Raw genomic sequence first — 15,811 nt, 5'->3', positions numbered from 1 at the left:
GCAACCTAGTTATGTACCTCACAAGTAACCCAGAAGTTAGGTTATGTTAGCTGGGTTAGGCTTAGGGAATGCTTGTTGTTCATGTGGGCGGAAAATTATCTTATCATTTATTAAAAAAAAAAAAATCTCCTCCAAATGAGCCATAGATTGGGCAACTTTACTACATTTACATGCACCCAAATAAATTATTTAAAATCAGATTGATGGCTTAATCGGACTGAAAAGGCTTAAATGAAGCACCTCAATCGATCCATTTGAGCTCTTTACAAATGCAATATCAATCGAAAAGGGTGGTGTCTGTAGACCTAAAATAATTTCATCACAAATTGTGTACAATTTACTCATGGAGCCGTATTAAGATCTCCATATCTATTGTATTGAACCATATAAGGCCTTTAAAATGAAGGTACCAAAAGAAAAGGTTGCTAAGATGCCAGAATCTAAAAGGATATTAAGATATCTTTAATACTTCTTGAGTTACAGGCATGCAAACTGTTAAAAGTGCTTTAAACTGTCACTGTTGGCATATAATGCAACAAAGATGGCCAAGTAAACATATTTAACTAACAATCTCTGTGTAAAATTAAAATAATGATGCTGCCATCTTTCTAAAGTCACTTTTACCCCCTTGTAATTCCAAATCTCAGGTAAAAATTGTCATTTTGATCCCCCTCTACAAAATAGTGGATAACTCAGTCATTATACATCCGTGACATTTAATATTTTGGCTTTCATCTCAGGAAAAAATATTAACAAAACCAAAAATTTGAGTTTCTAAAATTTGGTTGATTTGACATGGAATGACCCAGCTTACATTTGTAAGAAATGTCATCAAGGAAAACATGACAATTACACTCTCGAAAGCTCCGGTGACATTATCATGGCGGCGTTCTCAGGTTCTCAACGCATAACTGAGCACTACACACGCGTAGTGATTGGAATCAGTTTTGATTGGAATACACTGTCTGAAGAACAAAGATCATTGGAGTATGTTTTACAAGAAAATGCTGTTTTCTACTTCAAAATGTCACGTTTAATTCAATGCATTACTTGCAATTTGCTTGTAATTGTTAGTGAAAATTGTTTCTACAACAAATAATTTTCAACTCATGCTGCATATGGAGCACTTTCAGTTTATGATTGTAGCATCTGTTGTCCAAATGTAGGGCTACTAAATGTTTTTTATTTCTATAATAAAAGCAAAACGACAGTGGTGGGCAAGTAATGTAATCGAGAACGGTCGCCGACTACCGCAGCAAGCCTATTCCCTACAGTGACGTAAGATCTGATATTGTACTTTTTTTTTTTTTTTTGGTGATAATAGATAATTGCATCTGTGGAATGCATGGCTTTGGTGTTCAGCCAGGCGTCCTCCTCCAGAAGCACTAATCATTGTGAGGAAGGGCGGGGGCGTACAGACAGCGCTAATCTCTGCAGGTCACAACAAGGAGACCGCAGCACCTTCCTACCTGCACACCATCTGTCCTCCCTCATCAGCCTCGTCCTACTCGCTTACAACTCTCTGTCAAAGCTCTGGCCTCTGTGAAAGCAGGTGACGTGGTGACTTGGCAGAATCTTGCAGTTTATTGGCCAGGCTTTTTGAAATCGATGCCTTGTTCGAATAGTATCTTGCCATTTAGACTTAACTAACCCTGTTTTTACTCCACATTAGCCGCGCTTCCATTACCCTTCAAATTGCGCGAATTGAAAATACGCCCAATGGAAACACGTCAATTTTGCAAAAGCTCACATTTATCGCAAAAAAAAAGTTTAGTGCTCGCATGAGGTGCTTTTTCAGGCAATTCGAAAAATAAATATTTCGCAAAACTGCAATGGAAACAGTTTTTGCGCATTTACAGGTCACCTGACGTAGATGACGCGGTGTATGGACAGAATACGAGACAGAGTTCTTTATTAAATTCATAAAAGACAAAAGAATTACAGGAATACTGGATTCTAAACCTCAAAGAAATTCCACAATCAAGACCTCGAAGCAGAAATGAGGGAGAAACACCCAGAAACACCAGCCATAAGGGTCTTTCCTTGCCATTAATGCTTGGATAACACACATACGTCTCCTTCCATTAATGATAACGGCTAGTGCAGCGGAAAAATCCGTCGCCATGATGTTTGGAATGATTTATCGCGAGATTTATCGTTTTAGTCGCATAACATCGGTTAATAGAAACGCCGTCATTTCGCAAGTTTTGCGCAAATCTGTAATGGAAACGCGCCTACTAATGTGTTAGCTAGCTTTTAACTATCTACTAAAGTGCTTGGTTTGGGGGTTGTGGTTCAAAATAATTCCTTTGTTAACAATTCATTACACAGAACTTTATTATATTAAATATTAATCAAAAATGCTTCACACCTTCACAAAAACACCCAACCCCAAATCCACACATTTAACACCTTAAAAATGACATAATATAATTTATGATAAGTTTATTTGATTCACAGCTTATATAGGCTAGTGTTTTGACCTCGACAACCCAACTGCATTTTACCGCAAAGTTGCGACTAACGTTAGTTAACTTATTAAAGAAGGCGCAATCGATTGTTTGTTAAGGGTCGGGTCGGGACTCCAACATTAACACACTGACAACATTGTATTTAGAATATAAAATATTTTTTGATCTCGGATGATCTCGTTTTCATGGAGACGCGGTGTGCACGGAGGGGAGGGGCTGTGTGTGTGTGTGTGTGTGTGTGTGTGTGTGTGTGTGTGTGTGTGTGAGAGAGAGAAGCGTGAGTGACAGAGAGACGGAGGCAGAGCAGGGAAAGGAAATGCAGCTGAACGAATACTGTGCGTGTTTTAAATAGCGTTAAAAAAATAAATGAATAACGAAAAGCAATATGTGGTGGCCGGCGCACAGCCACGAATTAGCCTATGTGTGGGAAACACTGGGATCCGTGACATGGCAATGTCTTGCCATTTTTGCATCTTTTTGTAATGCAACTTTTGCCCTACTAGCATCATAAATGCAATTAGTTGAGACAGAGTTGTCGTGTCGGGCCGGTCGAGATGCACACGCAGTGTTTAGTAGTGCCGCAGAACTGCAGCGTTTGCTCTTTTCAGGGAAATTTACCTACAAATAGTTGACTCTGCATGTAAAGCTAGGAGATAGTAGAAGGTTATTTCAACATGAAAACATTACACACTTTAAAGCACGCCTCAGATACTACCATGCCATCCGGAGAAACCTACCCCGTGTTTTAGCTCCGCGCCGGCCTCAGTTGAGCGAACAGCCGACAGGGAGAGATTTGCATTGATTTGACTGGAATTGCAGTCTCTGTAAGGGAGAAAGCAAATGTTGGTTTGCAGCTTTGCTTTGATGATTTGTGCATTTCCACCATTTTTATTTTTTTTGTCGTTAAACATGCACTGTTTTATAAACCATTACCCTGTGTTTGCTGTGCTTCAACGCTTGCGCTATTGCACCTTGAAAAGAAAAGCCAACAGGCCTGAGAATCCAAAGATTTGGTGGCCCGTTATTTCGGTTTACAAGCTTTAAGCACTTCTTCTAGCTGACAGATTGTATTACTGAAGCACCCTTTAACTGTCATTCACCTCGTAAATTAGACCATCGGTTTTTTGAGTTCTAAAAATACAAGAGGATTAATTGCATGAGGTCACATCTGACATGGTTTCTATCCAATTTTTTTATGGCTTGACTCTCGGGGGGTAAAGCTATGAAATTAAATAGTGCCGTTGAGACTACGTGTGCGACGAGTATGGCAGGCCATTTAATTTTATAATGGTAAAATGGAAAGGAGCAGCAGGTGCTGGGGTTGTACGATGGCGGAGCACGGATTGAGGGGTCGAAATGACTCTTTTTAACACCAGGTTTTTCCGCTTTCCAGTTCTGGAAATCGGCCTCCCTTTGGTCCCGTTCGAAGTGCTGCCAGAGAGGAAGCTTTGCTAATGTGTTTTTTTAAGAGCTCAGATAGTGCCGCACACAAGAATCTCAAATTACACCAGCACCCGAAATCTTTTTGAAATCACTGCTTGACAGTTTCGGCCTTTAGACGGGTTATGTTGACGTATGGCTTCGATTCAGGGCTTCAACTCACAGTTCAACTAGGGACGAGTCGGTAGGATGTTTAGGTGGCTTGTTGCCCTATTTAATCTTCAGGAAAGGCATTGCAGATTTTATTTATTTATTTTTTATTTTTTTTATTTATTTATTTCCCAAAGCTAAAATTCACACATTACAAAAGCACAGTACAATATAAATTAGTTATACATTTTATTATATTACTTTTTAAATTATATATATATATATATATATATATATATATATATATATATATATATATATATATATATATAAATTATATGTAATTTAATTTATATATAATATATATTTATATATGTTTAAATTTAAAATATATATAAAAATTTTATATATATATATATATATATATATATATATATATATATATATATATATATATATATATATATATATAAATTATATAAAATGTTTATTGTTTTACAAGAAAAACTGTTAGAGGCTTGCTTGATTGAAAAATAATATACGAAGAAAACAAGATTTATTTTTTTATGCTTGTTTTAAATACTGTGTTTGTTGTTTTGTTGTTGCTATGTTATTTTATTTTATTTTATTTTATTATTTTTCCAAAGCTAAAATTCACACATTACAAAAGCACAGTACAATATAAATTAGTTATACATTTTATTATATTACTTTTTAAATTATTATATATATATATATAATTTATATAAATTATATAACATTTTTATTATTTTACAAGATTTTACAAGCAAAACTAATAGAGGCTTGCTTGATTGAAAAAATAATATACGAAGACAGCAAGATTTATTTTTTTATGCTTGTTTTAAATACTGTGTTTGTTGTTTTGTTGTTGCTGTGTCATTATTTTATGATTGTGCTGCTGTCTGCATTATGCAGATTAGTATGTGTTTATGTTGCGCTACACCTGTTGCATTCTTCTTAAAGGGTCGATGTCTCTTATTATGCCTCAGTCAGATTTTTCTTTTTTGTAGGTGCACTCTAGTGGTTGCTAGGCATTGTGGGAAATAGAAAGAAGAAACAGACCCTTAGCAACAAGAGTGGAAAAATGAAAGAAACACTCTAGCTCATTAGATTACGCAAATGCTTGCTGTGTGTTATTAGTGACAGACAAAAGGAGGGTCCAGATCACCACAAGTCCTAACAAAAAACTGAATCGATCTAGGTGGCTGTGTTCTGAATGCAATACTAATGTTTGCTTACTGTATACTTCATTATTGTGTGTTGATTTCACTATGTTGCTTGTTTAATTCAGAGTGGCGTCTAGTTATCATCCCTGAAATAATTACAATTATTTAGCATTTTTTATTTGATTTTATTTAAATGTTTTAACATTTGGCAGTCTGACAAATTAATGAGTCTAAAAAGAGATGCCGTTAACATGACATTCACTGCAGTGTGTTTGTATTATACTTCACATTTCAGCAAATGTTGTGGGTCATCATGGTGTTTCGTGCTTGCTGTGCGCACAACACTGGCCTACTTATACTGCAGGGCTCCAGACTCACGTTTCAGAGCAGTAGCATTGGGGATTGTTAATCATAATATAACTATTGTTTCGCATGAATAAGTGCAGTTACTAATAATATTACGTTTATTTCTTGAAAATGCACAAATTAAGTTTTATAGGGAAAATGTTTAATATTCAACTGTTATTAAATGGACCATTGTTCTTCTATAGTATCAAACTGAACTGAACGGCAGCTTCAGTGATTATAAAAGGAGCGCTCTTTACTTACTTTCTGTGCAATTCTTCACAATTTTAAGTTTTGGTTTTTCTCAAGACTTTGTGACTTTCCCGACTTCGTGACTTTCCCTATTTTACTAAGTACAAAAAAGTGTGAAACTTTGACAACAATTTATTTCTTGATGATTTAATATTTTATAATAGGGATTTATTATGTTGTGTTCATACCAAACACGAAGTGTATATTCGCATCGCGTTTCTCGCGAGATGTTTCTTGTTTTTCGCATCACTCGCGCGAATAAAAACATCGTCTTCACGCACATCATCAACAACAACAAAATTTCTAAGCGTCATGCGAATTTTCCGCTCAAATTGTTCAACTTGCGCGGAAGACTCTTGAGGCGAATATCGAGCGTTCGCGGCAAACACGTCGCCCAACTTGCGTCATTCGCGCCGCCCGTCTATTCGCCCGTCTAGTCTTTGCATTGACTTTGTATGTAATCTACTCGCGCAAATAATTAAATTCGTGTTTCGTGTGAACATGCAATTAGGGAGTGGAAATTACTAATAAGCCGAATAAGTGCTCCTCTGCCGCCATCTACTGGTTATAATGGTGATTTCATATATTTTTTATATTTAAATAAAAGCGTTTGTTTGTAACATGTTAGTTTTCCTACATCTTGGGGACAATCTTTGATAGATGAACAAATAATGTTTTTGGTCATCATATTAAAAAAAAACATTTGAACTGGATAATGTAAATCAGCACTTTGAAGTGCTGGAAAAAGTGCATGAATTTCACTCAAAAGGTTGTACGAACCCTGAAGTGAATAATGTAAAAAAAACTTCTACTATTTCTGCCACAATACCATGGTTACATTTAGCATTACTACATTAAACCCATGGTGAATTTTTTGTGGACTGAAAAGCACAGCACAATGTTTCTCTTGGTTTCCACGTCAGTGCTGTTTGATCTGATATATATTTTTATATATATATATATATATATGAAGAGATCAGATGCATAAGCCTCTAAGTGCCATCTGAAATTTTCTAGAATGATCATTTTTATCAAGCTCGTATATTTAAGTTCAGTAATTTCACTTAAATGACAATTAATAGGTAATTTTCATTGCCATTTAAGTGAAATTACTGAACTTTAATATACGAGCTTGATAAAAATGAAAAACAAGTAGCCTAGCACGGTTTCATTCCGCATTCGTTTTGTTCGGTTTGCCGTTTGATGTTTCTCATATGCAACAGAAACGGCAGCTTTTATCATTTGAGAAATGCGACCTCTAACCAAATTTTGTTGCACCGGCAGAAAAAAAGGTTGCAGTTTGTGTAGCCCTGTAAAAAAATGAGCATGGGTACAAACCCAGGCATTCAGGTTCCCTCAGAACTTGTTCAAACTTGTCTTTTTAATGCACACAATCCCTCACCACTAAAAATGTGTGTTATACACAATGCAAATGCTTGGGTTAGTATAGTGTTCAGTTCCGTACACACAGTAGTTATTGTTTGGCTGTTGTCTGTTGGCTTTGCTGTAAGTGGAGGGGACGTGTCCGTCATTACACAGCACAGTGAATCTTCAACGGCAGATGCTGATTTTTACGGGCTTGTTTCGTCTGCCTGCACCACCCCCACCCTTCCCTTCCCTTCCCTTCCCTTCCCTTCCCTTCCCGCCTCTCCTTCAGTTTGCACAAGAAAATATTTCCAGATGTTCCAAGAAAAGTCCTCTATTTCAGCAGCAATGTTTGTGTGAGCTTCACAAGTCATGCCAGAGGCGGCGTGTTATTTGAAGATTGGCTGGTGGTTATGTTATAAGCTGCTCCAAATCTTGAGAGGTGACTAGTTTATTCTTATAAGGATAAATATAATCCTATATAAGGGTTAGTGAGATCATGAAAAGTTGTGCTACTGTAAAGAAGAGATACTTACTGGCAGCTGGACTGGCATTTGTTTATCGTTCTGTCTTTCTATTAGGGCTGGACGATATGGCCAACGTTTATATCACAATATATTTCTTAATTTCGGTCGATACGATATAATTCCGATATCGATATGAAAAATATAAAAGCCCACAACGAATGTCTGTACCTACAAACTTCTGAAAAATTAAGTTGCTTAGTCTGCGAAACCTCCTCCTGTAAAACTACATTTTATAAAATAACAAAGGTACAAATAAATTAATGTTCACCTTTTATTTGTGTTTAGCCTTCATCCAAACAAGAATTGTGAAATCACTGTCAAATAAACAAGACTCTCAACTTATTAATATTAATATCTTTGAACTATAAAATAGGCTGATTATATTATTCGTATAGATTGAAACAAAAGTGCTTCAGCCAGGATAAAGAAACGAAAAGTGCTCAGAGTTGCTGCAGAAAACAGGAAAAAAGAGTGATCAACAACAAAAACACAAGTTGCTGGGGCAAGGACATTGTTGAGTGTTTATGACACTCGATTGATCAATCTGAATGTGGTGTTTACATGAAGTGATCGAGTTGATGTTGCCCGCTTCAGATCGTAATATATATTTTTGACATGCGCTCACTGCACAAGAGTTTCCCGATATTTGCGCATAATAACCATTCTCCTACATTTGTTCTTTATTTGTTTTAATAAAGTTATTGACTTAATATTTATCCGTTTCTGGTCATAATTTGGAGACGATGAGCACATGAACCGTTGTGCCGTACGTGCTGCTTCTATTAATCACGCAGTAAAAATGCCCAAAACCAGTCGTCTGTGGATGAGAATCGGAAACTAGGACTGGTGGGACGCTGTCCTGCTCCACTTCACAGACGTGGAATGAAAGAAGTTCAGAATGACGGGAAACTCATTTATACGACACTTTATTCAACAGGAAGGACAGCTCGTTTCATGCGTCATTGCACATGCGCAGTAGTAGTGGTGGAGGACAAAATCGATTCTGTTCAGTATCGCGATATTTTGCGCACGCAATTGTATCGATACAGTAGTGCAAAGTATTGCAATATTTAATTATAAAAATACTTTTGGGTTTTCTCCATTGGTTTTCTCTGAGTTTACTCTGATAATTTACATTTGCGTATTACATCCACAAGGTGGCGCTTGTTGCGGTGCTTTGTTGTAGGGCTGTCAAACGATTAATCGCGATTAATCGTATCCAAAATAAAAGTTTGTTTTTACATAATATATGTGTGTGTATGGTGTATAATTATTTTCTATATATAAATACACACACATGCATGTATATATTTAAGAAATATTTGCATGTATATACTGTGTATATATATTTATTTATATTATATATAATTTATATTATATATAAATATTTTATATATAAATAACACATTTTTCTTAAATATATATATGCATGTGTGTGTATTTATATATAGAAAATAATTATACACCATACACACACATATGTAAAAACAAACTTTTATTTTGGATGCGATTAATCGCGATTAATCGTTTGACAGCCCTACTTTGTTGTCGTCCATTCAACAGCAAATTCAAATGAAAATGGCTTCACCATCACAACCGGTTGTACACGACGCTCCGTCTTCTTTCAAATCGAAAGTGTGGGTAAATTTCGGTTTTCATCAAAAAGCGATTAGTATATTCCCAAATGAATTTTGGTTGATGACCTTGCAGTCAACAGGACTGAACTCTAGCAGTAGGCTACACATTTTTGTTTATTTTTCTCACTTTGATTGAAGCTCTAAGTTACTCTTATTTATATGATTATTCTCAGGTTTATGTTACTCTATTGTATTTAAATAATTTTAAGTTCTGTGCTGGGAGCTCACCATTCATGTGAGAGGTCTCCTATTCAGAGAATAATTACGTCCTGTTCCTGTAATGAGGTCCTGTGTCCTGAGTGTTCAAGGACAAAGTTTAGAAGATAATGTTCAGAGAATTAAATGTGACATTTGAAGTGAGTTGAGCAGTCTTATTTTCCCAATTTTTTGTAAAGCCTTTGAATAATATGGGGGACATGAATCGCAATATATCGTAGAATTGAATCGCAATACTTGCTTTATCGCAATAATATTGAATTGTGGCCCAAATATCGCAATACTATCGAATCGTCACATTTTTGCCAATTCCCACCCCTAATGCGCAGTCCTTTCAGTTTCGGTTATCAATATGATCAAGTGTTTACATGTTCTCTCCATCGGATTAGAAAATAAATAAACCACCTATTTCATTCGGATCAAGCTCAGTCTGATCGATCAAGGTGTTTGCATGAAGGCTTTGCAGTCAATACGATGATTAATGGATTATTTGGGTTACATGTGCCAGTGACAAATGCTGTAATGTAGGTTGAAATATCGGAAATGTGTTTAAAAATACTATCACCATTATAATTAAAATAAAGTATACCGCGATATATATTGATATTGAATTATTGTCCAGCCCTACTTTCTATCTATTGTTTTGTCTGTCTGTTCTATGGATCTTTCCATCGCTGTTTTCTCCAGAGCGGCTATATATATATATATATATATATATATAAATAACTTTTTTTTACAACAAAAATGAACCATCACTGAACTTCCTTAAGCTGGACTGTGACGCTGTTTTCTTCTAGAAACAAACTTTCCTGTTATCTCTGTAAAGCTGCTTTGAAACTCTGCATTGTACAAAGCGCTGTATAAATAAAGGTGACTATCCTTCGTTACTCCGTGTTTAATGCGAGCTGGTGGAGGTGTTGTGGCACTCGGCGCTGGCGGGATGGCGTCTGGAATATGCATCTGTGTCAGTCCTGTTCTGGCATTGAATGTCTGCCAGGAATATTGTGCCGCTGCATGTTTTCTATTGGCTGAAGTCTCTGGCGTTCCTCAACAGGTTAGGCCGTCTTAAAGGGTTCAGGAAGGGTGGTTTTCCTTTACCTTTAGACACTGTGCTTAATCGATATAGCTGTTTTTTTCCATGCGTGCTTTGATGTGACGTTTGATATTACACTGATTTCTGTCTAGCTTTAGTTCATGCTTGTGATGTTCCTCATTTGTTAGTCTCTTTGGATAAAAGCCTCGGTTAAATGATTAAATGTAAATATAATCCTGGAATGGCCCATGATTAGATAACACCAATGCTTCAATTTCCAGAATAACACCCGTCTGTTATTCCTTTTAGGTGGATATTATCTATCCATCCATCTATCCATCTATCCATCCATCTATCCATCTATCCATCTATCCATCTATCTATCTATCTATCTATTAGGTGGATATTATCTATCTATCTATCTATCTATCTATCTATCTATCTATCTATCTATCTATCTATCTATCTATCTATCTATCTATCTATACATCCATCCATCCATCCATCCATCCATCTATCCATCTATCCATCTATCTATACATCCATTAGGTGGATTCTATCTATCTATCTATCTATCTATCTATCTATCTATCTATCTATCTATCTATCTATCTATCTATCTATCTATCTATTAGTTGGATATTATCTATCTATCTATCTATCTATCTATCTATCTATCTATACATCCATCCATCCATCCATCCATCTATCCATCTATCCATCTATCTATACATCCATTAGGTGGATAATATCTATCTATCTATCTATCTATCTATCTATCTATCTATCTATCTATCTATCTATCTATCTATCTATCTATCTATCTATCTATCTATTTATCTATCTATCTATCTATCTATCTATCTATCTATTAGTTGGATATTATCTATCTATCATCTATCTATCTATCTATCTATCTATCTATCTATTAGGTGGATATTATCTATCCATCCATCTATCTATCCATCTATCTATCTATCTATTAGGTGGATATTATCTATCTATCTATCTATCTATCTATCCATTAGGTGGATATCTATCCATCTATCTATCTATCTATTAGGTGGATATTATCTATCTATCCATCTATATCTATTAGGTGGATATTATCTATCTATCTATCTATCTATCTATCTATCTATCTCGAAATATAAAATATCTCTATATTACTTTGTTAAATATTTAGACCCTAGTAAATGCTACATAAACAAATGAGAGGTGTAAAGTAACAGTGAAATGAAGAAAATGCAATGTTGTACCACCTATAAATGGTCATGTTCATGTGGGAAACTTCTATCGGCCTTGTTTCTTCTTACCCAAATCAAATCTTGGCCTTCTTTTCCAGATCCCGGACAGAAGAAAGTGCCTTTTCTGACGTGGTTCCTACTTGAAGCTGCTCTCCGCCCCCATCCTACACTGGCTTGGCCTCTGAAAAGATCTCAATTCCTCAGACTTGCCAAAGCACAAGGAACCAACACGCTCTTTCCATTCACGGACCATTATTAGATATTGTTAGCCATTGCCTTCAGGCAGAGTTTTCCACAACCGTCGGCCTCAAGACCATTTGGAGACCTGGAGCATGTTCTTATTGTCGCTCCAGTGTTGTGCACCTGGGACTAAATGACTGATGAACGACTCGACAGAGATTGACAGCTTCACTGAGAGCGGCCATCTCCCATGCGACAGCCAACGGGGGTCTGAATGTGACATCTCTATTTAAAGCGCCTCGCCAACAAACTGAGACAAACCTCAAAACCACAACAACAACAACACACACAAATACGTTCGCAGACTATTCAAACCCAAGCCAACAATCTACTGACGCCATAGAGCCTGCAGGTTCTCGACACCTTTTGCTATGGCTTTAAACATCGCGTCGATACGAGACACGAAATGGCTGACTCTCGAGGTGTGCCGGCAGTTTCAGAGAGGGACGTGCTCGCGCAGCGACGAGGAATGCAAGTTCGCGCACCCGCCCAAGAGCTGCCAGGTGGAGAACGGACGGGTGATCGCCTGCTTCGACTCGCTGAAGGTAAGATCTTACACTTACATGATGCAGCTTTTTGTTTTCAGCTTTCTTTCAACAATGCCGGAAGGCATTGTTGGGGTTGGGAGGAAGGGGCGTGTCTGAACTAGTGAAGAACGTGTCTTTTAGATGCATGAAATTTATGTATTTTGAAAATACAAAAATACTCATCTTAAATGTATTTAAATTAGTGGTGGGCCGTTATCGGCGTTAACGCGCTGCGTTAACGCGAGACTCTTATCGCGCGATAAAAAAAATATCGCCGTTAATCTATTCGATGGCTCTACTACACAAGCTATGATGACGCAATCTACCCGCGGCCGCGAGGTAAACCCGGCTGCAACGCATATTCGTCGTCATCTTAAGTAAACACGGCTGAAAGTGAAAGCTGCAACATCCATTATTTGGACTTGGTTCGGATTTAAGCCGTCCGACAAACAGCAGCAAACTATCCGAGTGTGTGGGGTAACGGTTCGGTAAGTTAACACACGACTAATCCGTTCTACCACCTCAAATTCAAAACGAAACTGAAACTGATATCACTGAATACCAGCGCGCGCGTATTATTCTCAATCCAATATATCTTAGTGGTGTAACGTTAACACATAATCTCTGTCTACGCCCGATTTTAAGAATCGTTGTTGTGTTTCTTTTTAACTGAAAAGACATCAGTTAGACAATATTATAACTTTAAATTTGGGGTTTCATAAGCTCAAAGCTATAATAAACATTAGACCTACTTAAGATCTCTGCAGCTAGTGTACTTACATTTTATTTATCTGCAAAATTATGTTGTATACTTACAGTTTTGCACAATATATGTTCTCAAAACTACATATACCCTTTAAAAAAAAAATTAGCAGTTGTTTAGCAGGGTCTGTGTAACCTGTTCTGTAATGGTTTTATTATAATATACTCTATATCGTTATCGCAAGAGGCTGCAATGTATATCAAAATATAGATTTTAGGCCATATCGCCCATCCCTAATTGATATAGTAGTTGATAATAACATAGGCCTATGTTGCCTACGGACGGTAACAGTACAGAAGTAACCTTTTACAGTCTATGAGTAGAACAGCTTTCTCAAGCAGTTTGTGATGCATTTTGGAAACAGTTCCTGAGATGAGCCCCTTGTCTAATGCGCCACCTGGTTTGAGAAACCCGTTCTCAAAGACTTAGCCTACTTTTATAGTCATTATTTGGGTAGCACACATATTCTGAATGCCTTCGGCAGAATTCAAATGAGCCATTTTAATCTAGATTAATCTAGATTAATTTCAAAATTAATCTAGATTAATCTAGATTAAAAAAATTAATCTATGCCCACCTCTAATTTAAATACAAATTACATTTGATTTTTTCCAGCGGCTTTAAAATACAAAATAGTATTTTGTATTTCAAATACGTATTTTCTGAAATACTGCCCATCCCTGTCACAGGCGTGCATTTATAAGCTTTTCCCTTCTGACAAAAAAATGTCTGAAAATATGGTAATTGCGATTCTTCTGCATGCATCTGTAGACTATATGTGACCCTGGACCACAAAACCAGTCACATGGGTAATTTTTTGGAAATTGAGATGTATACATCATCAAGTTGAATAAATAAGCTTTCCATTGATGTATGGTTTGTTATGATAGGATAATATTTGGCCAAGATACTATTGAAAATCTGGAATCTGAGGGTGTAAAATATCGAAACATTGAGAAAATCTCCTTTAAAGTTTGTGTTTATGTTCATTTATGTTCGATTGTGTTGCATTCACTCACCAAAATATTTGTTTTTATATATTTACGGTAGGAAATGTACAAAATATCCTCATGGAACATGATCTTTACTTAATATCCTAATGATTTTTGGCATAAAAGAAAAATCGATAATTTTGACCCATACAATGTATTGTTGGCTATTGCCACAAATATACCCGTGCGACTTATGACTGGTTTTGTGATCCAGGGTCACATGTATGTGACAAATGTAGCTAGTTATCGCATTCACTGTGCGTTCACAGGTGTGTATATCGATGGATTGGAACTTAAGTTCACTTTAGCCCTATTCGGACGGGATTAACTTTACAAGGGTAGATGGAGTAATGTAATTGTACCACAGGACGTCTGTAATATTAATGGCCAATTCGCACGGGATAAGAGATCTCAGTAAAACTAGCAGAAGTGGGAGAGTAACTCGATTTGCGCATCGCCGTCACTCCTGTCGTCATATGTGTATTACGTTGCTTCCTGATATCATATGCGCAAACACATAACCTATATTTATAAATATAAAACAGTTATGTCTGGTCGAACGATGTATTAATTAACTTCAGATTGGATTGTGTTGGTAATAGGCACTTACCTAACGCTAAAAGATGTTTCGTGTCTCTAACAAGTGCGTTCGATCTTCTTTCTGATCTGAATGGAGTGTGTGAAACACTTGAGTTTTGCCACAGACTCGTCCCAGCGTCTAGAACGCAACTGAACGCTTCTTCAAGTGTCTCCATACTTGAAAAAAATGCGGAAAACTACTTTTAAACACGAAATGACGAAATATTCACGTGCATATTTACAGCGGGTCTATTCGCACGGGATTAGTATCACCTGAGGTCATTTTTCCGGACCTTTTTACTGAAGGTAAAAGTCGGCGTAATCTTTACTGACATTGTCCGTGATGTGACACTGAGATGCACATTCGGACGGGACTAAAATCACAGAGAAGCTCTGGTAATAATTACTCTACCCCTCCTCTCCATGTCACACTAGTCCCGTCCGAATAGGGCTTTAGTGTGCATAAACACCATTTTTGACTGTGATCAGTTTCTAGGCAATTATTATTATGCAAATGAGGCATGGGAACTTGCTGCACCCGGTAATCGATCGAGTGAACGTCAACACATTTTTTGAGGACACTTTTTGTGTTGTTGGCAAATAGCTTGTCTTAGTGCAGCACTCTCAAATTAGAGTGCATGTGTCAGCTCTGCCACACTGCATACTGCACACTTCAAATAAAGCTGACCTATAGAGAGCGAAAGGGCAGCGCTGCGTTCTCATCCAGCCAGGTTTATATCTTTCCATCTAACGTTACCATGCCACGTCCGTCAGATACGGCCTGGCAGTGTGTTTCGGTGAATGCCCGTGCTGTTTTTAGAACCGCGACCATGTGCCAAACAAATGCAGTGAGCAATAATTAAAGTGTCAGATTTTAGCTCGTGCTTTTTTGTTGAGGGT

General features: G+C 36.9%; 1 protein-coding gene across 38 annotated transcripts in view; it reads left to right on the top strand.

Moving 5' to 3' along the window:
* mbnl2 (muscleblind-like splicing regulator 2) overlaps positions 1-15,811 on the top strand; it is a 77,697-nt gene that overhangs the window by 10,416 nt on the left and 51,470 nt on the right. For all 38 annotated transcript variants that reach the window (XM_079864089.1, XM_079864083.1, XM_079864080.1 and 35 more), the window contains exon 2: positions 11,909-12,595. In XM_079864089.1, coding sequence (XP_079720215.1) covers positions 12,422-12,595 — 174 coding nt within the window. In that variant the 5' untranslated portion in view covers positions 11,909-12,421. The remainder of the gene's footprint in view (positions 1-11,908; positions 12,596-15,811) is intronic.

Source organism: Squalius cephalus (assembly GCF_949319135.1).
Source record: "Squalius cephalus genome assembly, chromosome: 2".
Classification (NCBI taxonomy): Eukaryota; Metazoa; Chordata; class Actinopteri; order Cypriniformes; family Leuciscidae; genus Squalius; species Squalius cephalus.
This window is presented reverse-complemented; position numbering and strand designations above follow the sequence as displayed.